General features: G+C 43.9%; 1 protein-coding gene across 2 annotated transcripts in view; it reads left to right on the forward strand.

Moving 5' to 3' along the window:
* Nucleotides 1-14,247, forward strand: part of LOC147255056 (roundabout homolog 2) — a 50,408-nt gene that overhangs the window by 23,889 nt on the left and 12,272 nt on the right. For both annotated transcript variants that reach the window (XM_086216699.1, XM_086216700.1), the window contains 10 exons: nucleotides 1,124-1,251; nucleotides 3,992-4,116; nucleotides 6,282-6,453; nucleotides 6,855-7,060; nucleotides 9,151-9,232; nucleotides 9,449-9,617; nucleotides 12,400-12,566; nucleotides 12,897-13,018; nucleotides 13,243-13,459; nucleotides 13,741-13,859. In XM_086216699.1, coding sequence (XP_086072825.1) covers nucleotides 1,124-1,251; nucleotides 3,992-4,116; nucleotides 6,282-6,453; nucleotides 6,855-7,060; nucleotides 9,151-9,232; nucleotides 9,449-9,617; nucleotides 12,400-12,566; nucleotides 12,897-13,018; nucleotides 13,243-13,459; nucleotides 13,741-13,859 — 1,507 coding nt within the window. The remainder of the gene's footprint in view (nucleotides 1-1,123; nucleotides 1,252-3,991; nucleotides 4,117-6,281; nucleotides 6,454-6,854; nucleotides 7,061-9,150; nucleotides 9,233-9,448; nucleotides 9,618-12,399; nucleotides 12,567-12,896; nucleotides 13,019-13,242; nucleotides 13,460-13,740; nucleotides 13,860-14,247) is intronic.

A 14,247-nucleotide genomic window follows, 5' to 3' on the forward strand; every position in this document is an offset into this window, starting at 1 on the left:
AGTTGTTGCATAGCTCAAGGGAACAAACTGTAAAATTTCAGGAAGGATCTGTTTAAAAATTGGCTGAGGTTGCCTTGGCGGAGGAATGCGAGTGCCCTCCACTTACTTACTTGTTCTCTGGTAGTTTGGGTATTGCACTCATTAATTAACAGCTCGTTTTCTGGAGAATGTATGTGCCGCTAGAAAGCAACTTTTTGTTTTTTTAGATATCAAGTTAATTATGGAGTTCGTTCCCTTGATTTTCTGCCTTCGAGACCACTGACATGACTAAGAGGACTGACGACTGAATAGCTGCGATGAGGAAAACACTGAAAGAAAGCAAAATTAGATAAACAGTGTAATATTTCCGAGGAAATAATATGCACCTCTCTGACGTCTGGTTTTACACTGATGTCGCACCCATAATGACACTTTTTTCAGACTTAATAGCGAACACTCTCTCCTATTCATAGCATCGGAGCAATTTTGTCTGACTGGTGCTTTAGTAAAGGTCTAATGAGCTCCGTGTCTAATTGGGATTGTAAAAAGATACACACACCCTTCAGTGTAATACACACACACACACATACGCAGTGCCTTTGTCAGAAGAGTTGCGTTGTGCATTTTCAGAACAGGTAATTGATCGTGATGATGACAATTTCATGCAGCAGTTGTTTTCCATGTTTGTAAAGAGCATTCTGTCTTTCATCTTGTTCTTATTGAAATGAACTGATTTGATTCGCCTCGTGTCTTGCATAAATAAATAAAAGAGGCTGGATTATAGTTTAAGCGTGAGGTTGTGTTTGGTTGTTTCGACCAATTTCAATGTAAAATCCATCTCAACTGGTTTGATCAGTTGTCAAAGAAGAAGAAAAAACAAAGATGAGGAGGTGGAATGAAATAATCTAACAAGTTGTTTGTAATTGATTTTCAACTGTTTCAAGAATTCCAGGAGCAATATCTAAGCCGGATAGGCCAGGTTGTTCCACTTGTTACAAGATAATGTCACTTGATTGAAAGAAAAAAATATCAGTGGGTTGACTAACAGGAAAAGAAATGACATTATCTCAGGCCAGCGGCAGATTTTCTTTGCTCTGTGTTGATTAATTATATGTCCATCCCTCTTTGTTTTTTTCCCCCCAAGGTTTGAGATCCGCAATGGCAACAGCCTCCGTTTGTTCCGCGTGAAAGAACACGATGAAGGAACGTACACCTGCACATCTGAGAACAGCGTGGGCAAGACGGAGGCCTCGGCCATGTTGCAGGTCCATGGTAAGAAACACATCATGCATTTTGAATACGAGCTACGCACACACACACACACACACATACATATTTAGGCATGCATAAAAGACGCTCTCATATCCACAGTCATGCTCATGCAGCCATGCTCATGCAGCCATGCTCATGCATAAGGTAGGACGCAGTCACGTGACTCCGTACAAAACCTGCTCCCATTTCCTGTCCGGTGCTTGTTTGTCTGAGTGTGTCTGTGTGAGTCGCTGTCCAGCCGTGCTGCCAGGAGCTTATGTTAAACCGTATGGATTACGCTATTTGACAGATGTTTGGTAGATGTGTGCTTCAACTCACTGCCAGAGAGCAGTCCCAGTATTAATAAGACATGACTCCCTCTCCCCCCCTTTACCTCTCCCCGCCTCACTCTCTGTGCCCATTTCTCTCTCTTTCTCCCTCTGTCTTGGTTTAAATAGTCTGAGACGACTTCATCCGCTAATGCTTTTATCAGTCTAAATGACATCCAAACCGAGCAAATTTCCATTCACTCTACTATTTTTTTTCTTTCCATGCTATCAGCGGTTTTGTTATGTCGCTCAGCGTTTCATCCATCTCATTAATTTTCCATCTCTCTCCGTCATGTTTCAAAACCCTATCATCATTCCAGTTGGCTTGTTCCCTAAGTTCACTTTCCACCTGATTCTTTTCCAAAGAGCCATTTGTGTTTTGCACATTTCATTATTTTAGTGCTCCATTTTTGTATGTTACTCTTTTTAAAATCCACAGTCACGGCTTGATGGCGTAAATAGGTTATTCCATTAGGTGGAGGGATGTTGTCAACGGGCCTGTTGTCTGTCGTTAAGTAAGACACAGTGACTTAAATGTCCTCCAGATTAAGGACTCCTATCAAACACGCATCTGCTGTTGTCGTGGGGAGTGTGTCAGTGTGACATCATGTAAATCCCACTCTCACTGGCAGCTGCAGTCGCTCAAAATGCAGCTGCGAGGTCTTTAATTGCAACTAAGTAGAAGTCTTTAGGTTTATGGAAGTGAGCTTACTTTACTGACCATTTAATCTTAAAACTATTACCGTGGTATTACACTGTTGTTACTGCGATTACGATTATCGCTGCTATCACTGCAGGTGCACTTACTTTGATGAATGATAATAATACTGCATTGTTATTGAAGGCATTCTTCAGCTGTTTGAAATGTGGATCCATAATGTGTGAAGGAATTTTCAATATAGATTTTTAATTATACAGCTCACACAATTTCCCTCCCATAATGTGGTGAGACTCACGAGAGACAGGCTGAATCTCAATACTGTAGTGGTGTGGGAGCACATTTTAGCAAACAAACAGCTAAAATCCATACGGCACAAGCTAATTTATCCTGACCTGTACGTGTAGGGCCAGTATACTGGATCCTGCACGTCTCATAACGCATTTCCCAGCTTCTCATTTGATCCCTTGCTAGGTGGACGCCCCTAATGACATCATCAGGGTTATTTTCAGGCACCAAATCTCTGGAGTCACAGAGGAGGACATTGTACAGCAGATGGGTGGTGATTAGTACTACTAAAGTGACCTTTGTGTGGCATAATGCTAGTAGTAGTAGTAGTAGTAGTAGTAGTAGTAGTAGTAGTAGCTCTTGTTTTGCTCTTTGTAATGGTATTGGAGGGCAGGGGCCATGATAAGCCCTGTGGTCTTTTTCATAAACTTATCCTTTAGTTTAATGGGTCTTAATTATTTGTCTGTGGACTGAACTGCATATTAGTCTAAACCCCGTTTTCATCCGTTGGATTACTTCAGCCTTGTTTTGGTCAAAGAAATCTGAAAGATGGTAGTTGATGATCGTTTCTAGTCTACTTTTCAAAATGAACACCACTTTCCTCTCATGCAAAGAATTTCCTTGTTATGCTGGTTATCCTTGTGTGCTGATAAATAAATATGATTGAGCATTTGTTAGAAATTATGTCGCAGGAACTTCACTAATCTAGCAAATGTAGTGCAGGCAAAACAAATGTCAGCATGTAAATAAACAGGAGAGAAACCATGGAGAAGAACAGCAAAGATCAAGACGGCATCCAGGAATCGACACCTTGAGGACGTCGTCTCATAAACACAATAACACATCAGATGCACTTAGACAGCACAGCCTCTGATTCTCCACAAAAATATCATCCAAATAACAGTTAAACGCTGACGAACGTGCGATATGTCCTCCGTGTTTTCGCAACAAGCCTTTATTGAGAACACTGAGCCACAACACAGATGACTCAGTCCCCCTGTGTTTTGAGCTGAGGGAGGTGTGTGTGTGTGTCTGTGTGTCTGTGTGTGTGCGTGCGTGCGCACGTGCAGAGATTTGTTGGACTTGATGAATCCAGGCGGGAGAAGCTTTGCATTCAGCGGGAAGTGTGAGCCAATTATTCAGATGGAGGTAGAAGCCAGTGGTCAGTGTTAATCTCATAAGACGTGGAGATGGTAGCTAACGCGGTGATGTGACCCGGGCTGATCGCCCTGCCAAGGCTTTTCCAAAATAAACAAGTAAAGGTTATCAGGATGACTCTGCCTTTGACGACGGGGCGGCGGTGATGTTTTGCCTTAAACGTCGAGTGAAAAACATGAAGGTAGCTTGTTAGGTTCATGGACGATGGTAAATGCAAGCAAGCACATATTAATGACACTGTTAATTACACAAAGGAAAGACTGATGTGGGATTTTTACCTTTCCTATGCAGGCTGCTAATGGGTTGTTACACTTCTCTTCCTCTGCAGTGCCACCTCAGATTGCTACAAAGCCCAGAGACCAGATTGCATCCCAAGGGAGGAGCATCACCTTCCAATGCGGCACCACAGGAAACCCTCCACCTGCCATCTTCTGGCAGAAAGAGGGCAGCCAGGTAGGAGGCAGAAGCAGGAAGCCAGGGATCCACAGAGATCTGCTAATATAGCAGGAACAGGCAGTCACATTCCTCTTTGTTAGGAATGTGGGGCCTTCTTTCTTTCTCCGGAAGACACAGCAGGTTTTGTCTGACACCTTCTTTTTTTTTTTTCTCTCTCAATCTCACCAAAGATGTGTCCAAGCAAGACAAGTGAGAGAATAAAAAGGTGCAGCACGTATACATTTGGCACAAAGATATGAGTTTTGTCAAAGTGCTGGAAGGCACCGTGCAGGTAATGCATTGGTGAGAAATGTTGCCTCAGCTTGTGATTGCAGTGTAAGAAGCTAGCGATGGTTGGAGGGGAAAGAGGAGAAGAAGGGAGGTGTTGCAGGAAGTAGATCAGGTGTGGGAACTGCTTCTCCAGGGCAAACCTGCAGACAATCACTGTCCTCCTTCCGCCGTGTACCCAACTATAAATACCCTGTTGCTCAGCAGCAGCTGGGATCACTGACTTTGAAAGGAATTTTCCGAAGTTTTTAGAATCTTGTCAGAGAGCAAACAGGAAGTTGGGCTACAGATTTTCTGAATAAGCTTCAGTCTGCAGGATGGTTTTTGCTGTATTTGGGGGGGGATTATCTGTAGCCTTATAACCTTGGTCCTTCCACTGAAGTCTAAGCCTCTTAGCAGAATGAAATGGATGGCTGAATGGACTGATGCACATCCCTTCCCCCTTGTTCACGTCTATCTCACTTATAGAAACTGAATGAGGGAAACTACAAAACATCTGTTAGCGAGCATCATCTCAAAAGCACAAACACATCCTTGCTCCCTCCTGGTGTTTACCTTTTATTGTTGGGTTTGAAGATGCTATATGTGATGTACAGGGAAGTAAAGGGGACAATATCCAACGCCCCAGATTATTTTGTGTTTCCAAAGACAGGAAAGGGCAAACATGAAAAGAATACATGTTTGTATGAAAATGATAAATTGTTGTTCCACTCAAAAGAGAACCACAGCTGCTCCCACGAGAGCCTCTGTATCTGCTGGGGAACCGTCCAACAATAATGTGACCAAACAATGAACTGCACATCTCGTGTTCTGTTGCTTTCTTATGAAATCTTACATAGCTGGACTTTCTGGTTTAATAAAACAAATATGTTGGGGAATCTCTGGCACAGTACCTGAATTCCACTTGTCCTGCTTTCAAAATGTCTTGCTCTGAAATAAAGTCTGCCTCTGTCAGGACCTCAAACCTCAAGTTACCCTCAGTTAAACCAGAAAGCGCTCAGAGGGCTTGTGCCTTCACCAAGGTGAGACATTTGGCCCCCAGCATGTTTGTGCTGGGGTCGGAATCGATCAGTGATGAACGGGTCCCGGCGCCTCCATGCACGCTGGTGTGTGTGTGTGTGTGTCTGTCTGTGTCTGTCTGTGTGTGTGGCTGACCTGCAAAGCGAGAGGGAGATGAAACCTGATCATATTTGGACTCTCCTGCATCTCCTAGGTGATGCCAGAGAACAAACTCTGTGTGTGAAGTATTAAAATTTGACACCTCACCACAGGTACGCTGTTTAACAATCCATCGACCAAAGTTGAGATGATCTAGTTGACCCAGTAGATGGAGTAGATCATAGCAGTTAAAAAGAAAAAAAAAAAACAACCATGCCATTTCCTGTTGCCACCTGGTGGCGCTATGACTAATCTCCCCAAAAGTATGATGGTGTGTCCCTCGGCCCATACGACAGCATTTGGTGAAATGCAATTTTAAACATTAATGTTAAATATTTTTGTTTAAGAAATTATCCTTCTGTCTTGACATAGTCATGTCGGTACATAATTGGTGAGCCATGCATGTGGAAAGGGTCCATTTTCATTCCAGCACACAAAAATTCACTCTAGCATTTTTCTTTTTTAAATTTTTCTGCTCGAAAAATCAGTGTCAGGCTCAAGTATCCCTTATGGGTCACGCCCTACCTTTAAATAAATTGTTACTCACCAAGCAAAAATGACATATTTGTTGCTTCCAGCCTGTCAGAGGGGTGTTTTTATACGAGCACAAAGTGAGGATGTATTGATTTCGGTGTGTTGTGTTTAGACTAATGATGAACAGAGGAACGGTGGAGAACGGAGCAGTTGGACTGATTACAGAAATAATGCAGCCTTGATGTTCTTTGTACGCTCTCCAGATGCTGCTGTTCCCCGGCCAACCGCCATCACAGTCCGGTCGTTACTCGGTCTCCATGAGTGGCGAGCTGAGCATCACCGACGTGCACCCGGAGGACTCGGGCTTCTACATCTGCCAGGCCATCAGTGTTGCAGGAAGTGTACTGACCAAAGCGCTGCTGGAGGTGGAAGGAGGTGTGTCTCCTCAGTCCAGTTATCATTGAGCTGGGGGGGGGGTTCACCTTTCTTCTGCACCATCAGCTAATGAGGGAAAGCATTAATTGCTCTGAAGGTACACAGTAATACGGCTCATCAGAGAAGACGGTTCGAGAGTCATTCCTGGATGAGCCATGAATTTCAGGCTGAATTTTCCTCATCAAGCAGCTCGTGAGCCCCGGGTTGAAGCTGCAGCCGATTGTTTTCTGCTAAATATTTTCAGCTTTTGGAGTTTATGGCTGACAACTTTTCATCCGCAGGCCTTATGTAGATTCTCATAAAGGCTGTTCCTTTTCTTCGTATCTTTCTTGTGTTACTAATCGAAGGAGAGATGACTCACCTAACATAATATCCTGCCTCCCCTTCACGCTGACTGGTAGGCCCTTCAAACCGGATCCCGCCAATCATTCGCCAAGGCCCGGCCAATCAGACTGTATCTCGCGGTTCCACAGCACAGCTGCACTGCCGTGTAATTGGAGGGCCCTCAGTCAAGATTTCATGGGAGCAGGACGGAGAGAGACTTCAGGGAAATAAACCTCGCCTGACCTTGGTGGAGAATGGCACGCTGGAAATCAAAGACGTACAGGTGTGTGTGTGTGTGTGTGTGTGTGTGTGTGTGTGTGTGTGTGTGTGTGTGTGTGTGTGTGTGTGTGTGTGTGTGTGTGTACCATTTATGTGGAAGGGCATGAAGAAGATGAGGCGTGGAAGAAACTTCCTAAAGAACAGTCTGAACTATCTTGTCTGACCTACAATCTTTTTTTACTTTTTCTCAGCAGCTTATATGGCAACATACTTTTTTTTTTTTAACTTTTCCATTATAAATTCCATTTTCGTTTGTAAAATTAAGGTGAGACTGAGTTTCAAAGACCAATCTCTCTGAGGCGCACATATCTCTCCTGCGCAATTATGTGCTCATGCGGTGTGTAATTGTAATGGTAATGAAGGTGCTTGTTTGTAAATGCTAATGTGCTTCGGCTTTGATGGAAGAGTGGTCGGTAGCCCCCTTGTGCTATAACCCCACCTGGAGGTCAGTGAGTATTTGGAGGACGGACCAAAACCAGCATCATTTCCATTAATTGACTTGCGATAGATGATTAATCATCTGACCGGCTTTTAATTAAATCTCCCGGCTGAACTAGGCCTATTCGCCTCCTCCCTCGTGCTGCCATGCTCAGCAGTGCTACACTGCAAACTTGGAGCATTAAGGTTTGGTCCAGTGCATCACTGAGATGGGGGGTGAGGGGGGGGGGGAGATCTGCCACGGCAATGTGCTCAATGGAACAGAAGAGATGCATTAGTGTGGCATCGAGGGGATGACAAGGGAAAAACATGGAAATGGAGATGACGAGCAAGGAACTAAAAATATTTACCCGACAGATGCCCCTACCCACCATCAATATTTTAGCAGCAGTTGAAGTCATCTAAAGAAGTTCACCTGCCCACACGCTGTGCTGTCTGTCAGCCAGAGGTCAGCACTGCAGTGGATGATCTCATGTGGTCCGATGATGATGGTGCCAGCAGCCTGGCTGGCTGCCACCGCAGGACGAGCAGCAAGAGTGTCAGGATATACGGGTCAAAATGTAAGGGAGGCGTGGCGCCGTGTGGTCGGCAGCGGCTGAGATGATGTGGTGTTCTGGCGTCGACGGATTAAAGTGACGTTTAAGGATGATGGCCAGCTGGGCGACAGCCATCAGAGTAGTCACAACATGGACCTCAATCTGTTGTATATTTATACTTCATGTCAACAAATGTATTAATGTTCAAAGTCTAGTCAAAGTACGCGGCAGTGACTCACGATCATAAAGATTATAGCTGTAACTGCGCAGCGTTCAACTCAAAAATATGGATTTTGATGAAATTTGGGAAGGTTATAGAACTTGGATGGTCCATTTTGGAATTGATTGGGATCTGATGACATCATAGCCGCCAAGTGCTCTACAAGTGCACTCCGATTTCCTTATCATTTTCAATGCACCTCCAGGTAAACGGTCGGCCGAGCCGGATTTTAACCAGCCGGGAATCACAGGAACATTAGAACCTCCAAATGTTGGTCAGTGTTAAATTAATTAAAACAATTTATCGGCCAATGTTGTGGGAACGTCCCCTGCTAGCTGCGTATCAAACATGTAGCACGCGTGCAGTCTTTCATCAGTGTTCAACACATCAGCTAAATATGCAAAAACGTGAGCTTTGTTTTTAATTCCAACTGAATAAAGAACATTAGTAGAGCTTTTCCTGTATCGAATTACATGGTTATTTCCAGGGAATACTAGAATATTATAGCGTAGTTTAAGTGCTTAAAAATAGATTATTTTTGGATTATGTTTCGGCATTAGTTTGCAGGCAGCAATTTTTATGGTGTAGCTGGTCAAAATGGAGTCAGATTGAACTCCCTTTTGGTCATTTGATCAAGAATAGGTTGACATGTTTGTCTATAAAATGCCCTTGGCGAGTCCCAGCTGTCAGATATTATGTTTTGGAATGAAAAATGTAGGAAACATTGGGAAGTTTGTTGCCAGACAAAGAAGTAATAATCTGCAATGATAACATGATTATTTTTCTCTCAACAGTCTTGATCTCTCTAAATTGATTTCAGAATCCCTCAGAAATTAAAAACTGCTTGCAGCGTTTGTTCTCGTTGCCTCTCTGTCTGAAATGTCGACTGCTGTTTAACAGGACGTGGACGCTGGCGTGTACACGTGTGTTGTATCCAGCGCCACGGGGGAGTCGAGCTGGAGCGGGATGCTGACTGTCAGAGGTACTCACACCAAAACACTCTGCTCTGTGTCTTTCGGTTACACTTCACACTCCATCACTCTCTCACTACACCTCCGTGCTAAAGAAAGTACACTTTAGAAGCACCATTTGTTGCCATAACAGGGAGGAAAAAAAAAAACCACATACAGCTGCATATTCAGCCTTGTTTCTGTCTCCTCATCGGCGCATCTTCATGTCACTTCCTGTTTCTTAATAGAGGACGGATTCTCTCCAGTATCCAGAGTTTCTGAGTTCATCCAGCTCCCGGGACCCCCACAGAAGCCTGTAGTGACCGAGGTGACCAAGAACACCGTCACGCTCACATGGCAGTCCAACCCTCACGAGGGCGGCGCCGCTGTCACCTCTTACATAATCGAAGCCTTCAGGTATGAACTGACACACACACACACACACACACCTGCACACACATTCACACACACATGGAGTAACAGTTTTTATTAGACTACCCCTTTTTGTGTCTTTTTTTTTTAGGCTGGACATGTTACATTGCTTTTTAAGTGATTTGGGGTTTTTTAATCCCGTTTTGATCTTTAATTGTAATCATCTGAATCTGACCTGCACTCCAATTTGGAGATTATCTCTCTTTATCTTTAATTAAATGCTGATTTTTCTCCACTTTGGTGTTCAAGGAGCAATTTAGTGCCGTTGTCACAGAAGAATCTGTATATTTGTCTGCGTGTATTAATTGTATTGGGTTGCATATGACATTTGGATGACGGTTTATGTTTAGAAATTGTACTCTATTGTAGCACCACATTATCTTGCTGGTCTTGGAAGCTGCTGAAAAATGAACAGTGCATTTTCATAACTATTTATTGGACCCTCGTTTCACACCTTCCTGAGGCAAAAACTATCTTTACCTGAGAACATCACGCTTTTGCACTTCTCAACCCTGATTCAGGTTGCTAATCTTATAAAGGATCTGCAGCTTCTCGAACTGTATCTGCACTCTGGGCTCCTGTGAGTGCTCTGCCTATTTCCAATTAAGACTCGCTCCTTCATCTAGAGTCATTTACATTTCAGAAATGACTCATTTCTGCCTGAGGGAGAGACCGTTCTGTTAAGTGACATCCTGAAGTTAAACTGTGCCACTCACTGCGTCAGTATTTAGCCGCGGTATCCCGAGGAGAGCCAGAGCAGCCCTAACAACCAAGCCGAGGATTTAGCGAGACAGACAGTAAGTGAAAGAGAAGACAATTATCACAGTGGTCAGATCGGCCGCTCTGTCCCGTCCCGGGGCAGCGGGGGGATCAAGAGTGGAGACGCACACAGAAAACACTCACACAGAAACGCTGTGTTTACGCTGTGTGTAGTTCAGCGTGTCAGACTTGCATGCAGAGCCGATGATGAAGCAGTGAGGTCCATTCACTGTTGCACGCTCCACCACCGCCAAATTGCTTGGAAATGTTTTTTAAAGCATCAGTGGGAACAAAGACAGAATTGCAAAACAATATTTTTGTGCCTCGGAATTCCTTTCTGGATATATGTCTGTTTTAATTTAAAAGTGAAGACCCTCAATGGGGGATTTGGGTAAAAGCAGCCGTTGCCGTCACCACTCTGAAGCAATTTTCAGGTGCAGCTGCATGACCCTGTTTAAATGGCAATACTGAGTCTCTGGAGAGCGTTTTCAGAAACAGTGGTACAGGAGAAAACACCAATGGTAGGAAAAGGCCATGTCCTGCCTTTTGTAATTACCTCGCTATTTTCTCCTCCACAGAGTTGAGGGAAATGTTAAATTGTGCTCAAGCTGTTTGATAGCTCTCGTCCCCGTAAAGCTTTAGGCCGTCGCATCCCCGCTGCTAGAACAATAAAAAGAAATAATAGAACTTGTCATTTTTCTGTCACTTTTTTTTTTTAAAATGTGCACAAAACATGGAAGCATTGGGAAACATGTCATTTGATGGTTGCTTCGCACTTTCAGAACTTTCCTTATGTAAAGAAATACGTTACAGAGAGTTTGAAAGCCAGGCAGACACAAACTATTCTAAGCGGACATGAATTCCTCTGTTTGGTAATGCTGCACGGTGGGTGGTGGTGGCTGTTGTTAAAAGACGAGATTGTTGGAGGGCGGATTGGTGGTCGGTACCAACAAATACCAGCAGGAAACGGGTGTTTGAGCTCTGTTCAGGTCCTGCTCATAACACCGTGTTTACATGAATCCAGCTGGCAAGGATTTAACCAGCAAGCTGTTTTATTGGGGGGGGGCCTCAACTCAAGCAGGCCTGAACCGTGAAGCGTGGTCGTGGTCACGTCACGTGTTTCCATGAAGTCAAGTTTGGCTCTAGTCTTGCAGCTCTCTTGCTAAACCTTCATATGAGACACACTTTAATTATCGTAGCTTGGAGGCTGGAAACGGAAGCGATCAGTTGCCGTGTGACGACGGGAATTTCAGCACCTGTTAAGGTCAAAAGTTCACCAGTGATTCCAAGTCATGCTAAATATTTTAGCATGTGGATGAATAGATGAGTCAGTCATCAGAATGTTAATTTCCCCCTATTTTCATTGCACTTGAAGTTTGTTTGTTTTTTTGCATGTAAACAAAATGAGTTCCTGACATTTAAGGATTTGTTGGTTCTGTGTCATTCTCTTATGAAGGGATGTGTTTTTCATGCCAGGCATTTAGAGATTTTCCTGATTGCCTGAATCATTACTGACTGATCCCAGCTAATTCATCTCATTTCTTTGACGTGTCGCACTAAAATGTTCATTTATCATATTTGCAAAACTGGCTGTGTTTGCTTCAGTAGGAGTAAAATGAGTTTATCTTGCTCTGACATCGCCAGACGCTCTTTCATCGTCTTTGCAATATCAGCCTATCAGCAGAGAGGCAGGAGTCGTGAGCAAAGCCATTTCCTTGTTATCAGTAGATGACGGGATAATGGGAGTGGAACAATGTTAACACGATCACACAGAGGGCAGCAAACTCGCCAACTGAAAATGTACTTTACAGACTTGCTGCTTGCTAACTGTATATTAATTCGTCAGCGTCAGCAAACATCCTCCTGATACAGATCTTTCCTTTTTAGTGTGACCTTGCACATGACCAGCCCCAAATCCTTCAGTAATCAAGTCATCGGCAAATTTTTGATATCTTTAATCAAGTGATCACAGCCATTAAACTTTGATTATTTGACCTTCTCTCCTCAGCCAATCAGTGGGCAGTACTTGGCAAACGGTTGCTGACCAAGTGAGGCACGAGAGGCACACGGTGGTGGGACTCTTCCCCAACACAGTTTACCTTTTCATCGTCCGAGCCATCAACTCGTACGGCCTCAGTGACCCCAGCCCCATCTCCGAACCGGTCAGGACGCAGGGTGAGTTACACAAGCAGAAATCATTCTTTTCTGATTGCACTTGTGCATTAAAATACAATCTTTCAGTTCCTAATTTTAGAAGGGCAGATTCTGACGTAGGGCTGGTGCTGAGATAATGTGCTACAAGGTTCAGAAAAACTTGCTTTGCATGTGCAGTCTTGAAACTAATTGCTTTCTCAGTGTGATGTTCTTCTGCCTTAAGCAATGTTGAATATCATCAAACGATTCCTTCTTTTTCCGCTGAGTAGCTGCTATTCCGCTGGGTGTTTTTTTTTTCTTTTTCTTTTTTTTTGGGGGGTCTGGACTGAAAGGAAACCCTTGGTGTTTCAGACGGGAGTCCGACAGAACAGGGTGTGGACCACCGACAGGTGCAGAGGGAACTGGGAGAGGTGACTGTCTACCTGCAGAAGCCTGTGGTTCTGTCTCCTACCAGTGCCAAAATTTCTTGGACTGTGAGTTGAATCCAAAAAAGAAGAAAAAAAGCGTTCTTTTTTAGAGATGACTTACAGCATGTGGAGGACACGCTAATCTCTCAATATTAACTTCAAAAGCTCCTCTGAACGTTACGTGACACAAACAGATTAAGTCGAGGTACAAACATATCTGGCTCTGCCTCTGAAAGTTGATGTAAACATGAAAATCAGTGTCTGCTGTCCTCTCCCGCTGTTATTCACAGGTCGCCCGTCATTCCCGCTACATTCAGGGGTACCGCATCTTCTACCGGACCATCGGCAACTCCTGGTTGATCCAGGACGTGGAGGCGACGTCTGACCATAGCGCCATCTTAGAAGAGCTGTATGGAAATACAGAGTATGAGGTGAAGATCCGGCCTTACTTCAACGAGCTGCAGGGGCACGACAGCCTCATGGTGCTGCTGCGAACGCCAGAGGAGGGTAAAATCGACATTATTAAAATGTAACAGTTGATTATTGCATGCACAAGATCAATGATTTCACCAGCAGCTTGATTTCTTTTTTATTTTAAATGCACAAATGTATCTAAATATTTTAAATGAAATGAAGGAAGATTTAAAATTGAGGAAAAGGTAAATAATATTTTTTTAAAAATCTGCGTAAGATTGATTTCATCAAATTTAATGAAGCAAAGATAATTGAACTGATGATAATACTGAAACTTTAAAAAAAAAATTGTTTTTACGGCTCTCTTTCTCCAGTTTTGAGTGCAGCACCACAGGCCGTATCGGTGGTGCAGCTCACCAACAGCTCCAGCATCAGCGTGTCCTGGGAGCCGCCGCCACACAGCATCCAGACCGGCATCATCAGAGAGTACAAGGTGAGGCCTCGAGCGTCTTTACTCCACAACTTCCTGTTTTCTTCTGTGTTTGTTTCAGCCGCAGCCAGACAGTCGCTGACATCAGCTGCACACGGCACAAAGAACTGCTCCTCTGTTCTGGGGCGTTTGCTCATGAAGTCCAAACTTGTGGTTCAAATTTTAGCCAACAATTAGTAACTAGTCATCGCCTCTTATCGGCTGCCAGTACATGAGCTTTTGTCATCTCGCCTAAACACTGCCTGTCCCTGTCATCTGTTACCTCGGTGTAAAAACAGAGAGTTCTGATTATCTGTCTCTGCTCAGCATGAGCACAGCACTGATTACTGATTTTCATGCTGCTATTCCAGGAAAAAAACCAAAAACAACAACAGCAACAACTTGAAATGGA

This window comes from Aulostomus chinensis, chromosome 10 (assembly GCF_037954235.1).
Source record: "Aulostomus chinensis isolate RoL2024-O1b breed Wild chromosome 10, RoL_Achi_v1.0, whole genome shotgun sequence".
NCBI classification, from domain to species: Eukaryota; Metazoa; Chordata; class Actinopteri; order Syngnathiformes; family Aulostomidae; genus Aulostomus; species Aulostomus chinensis.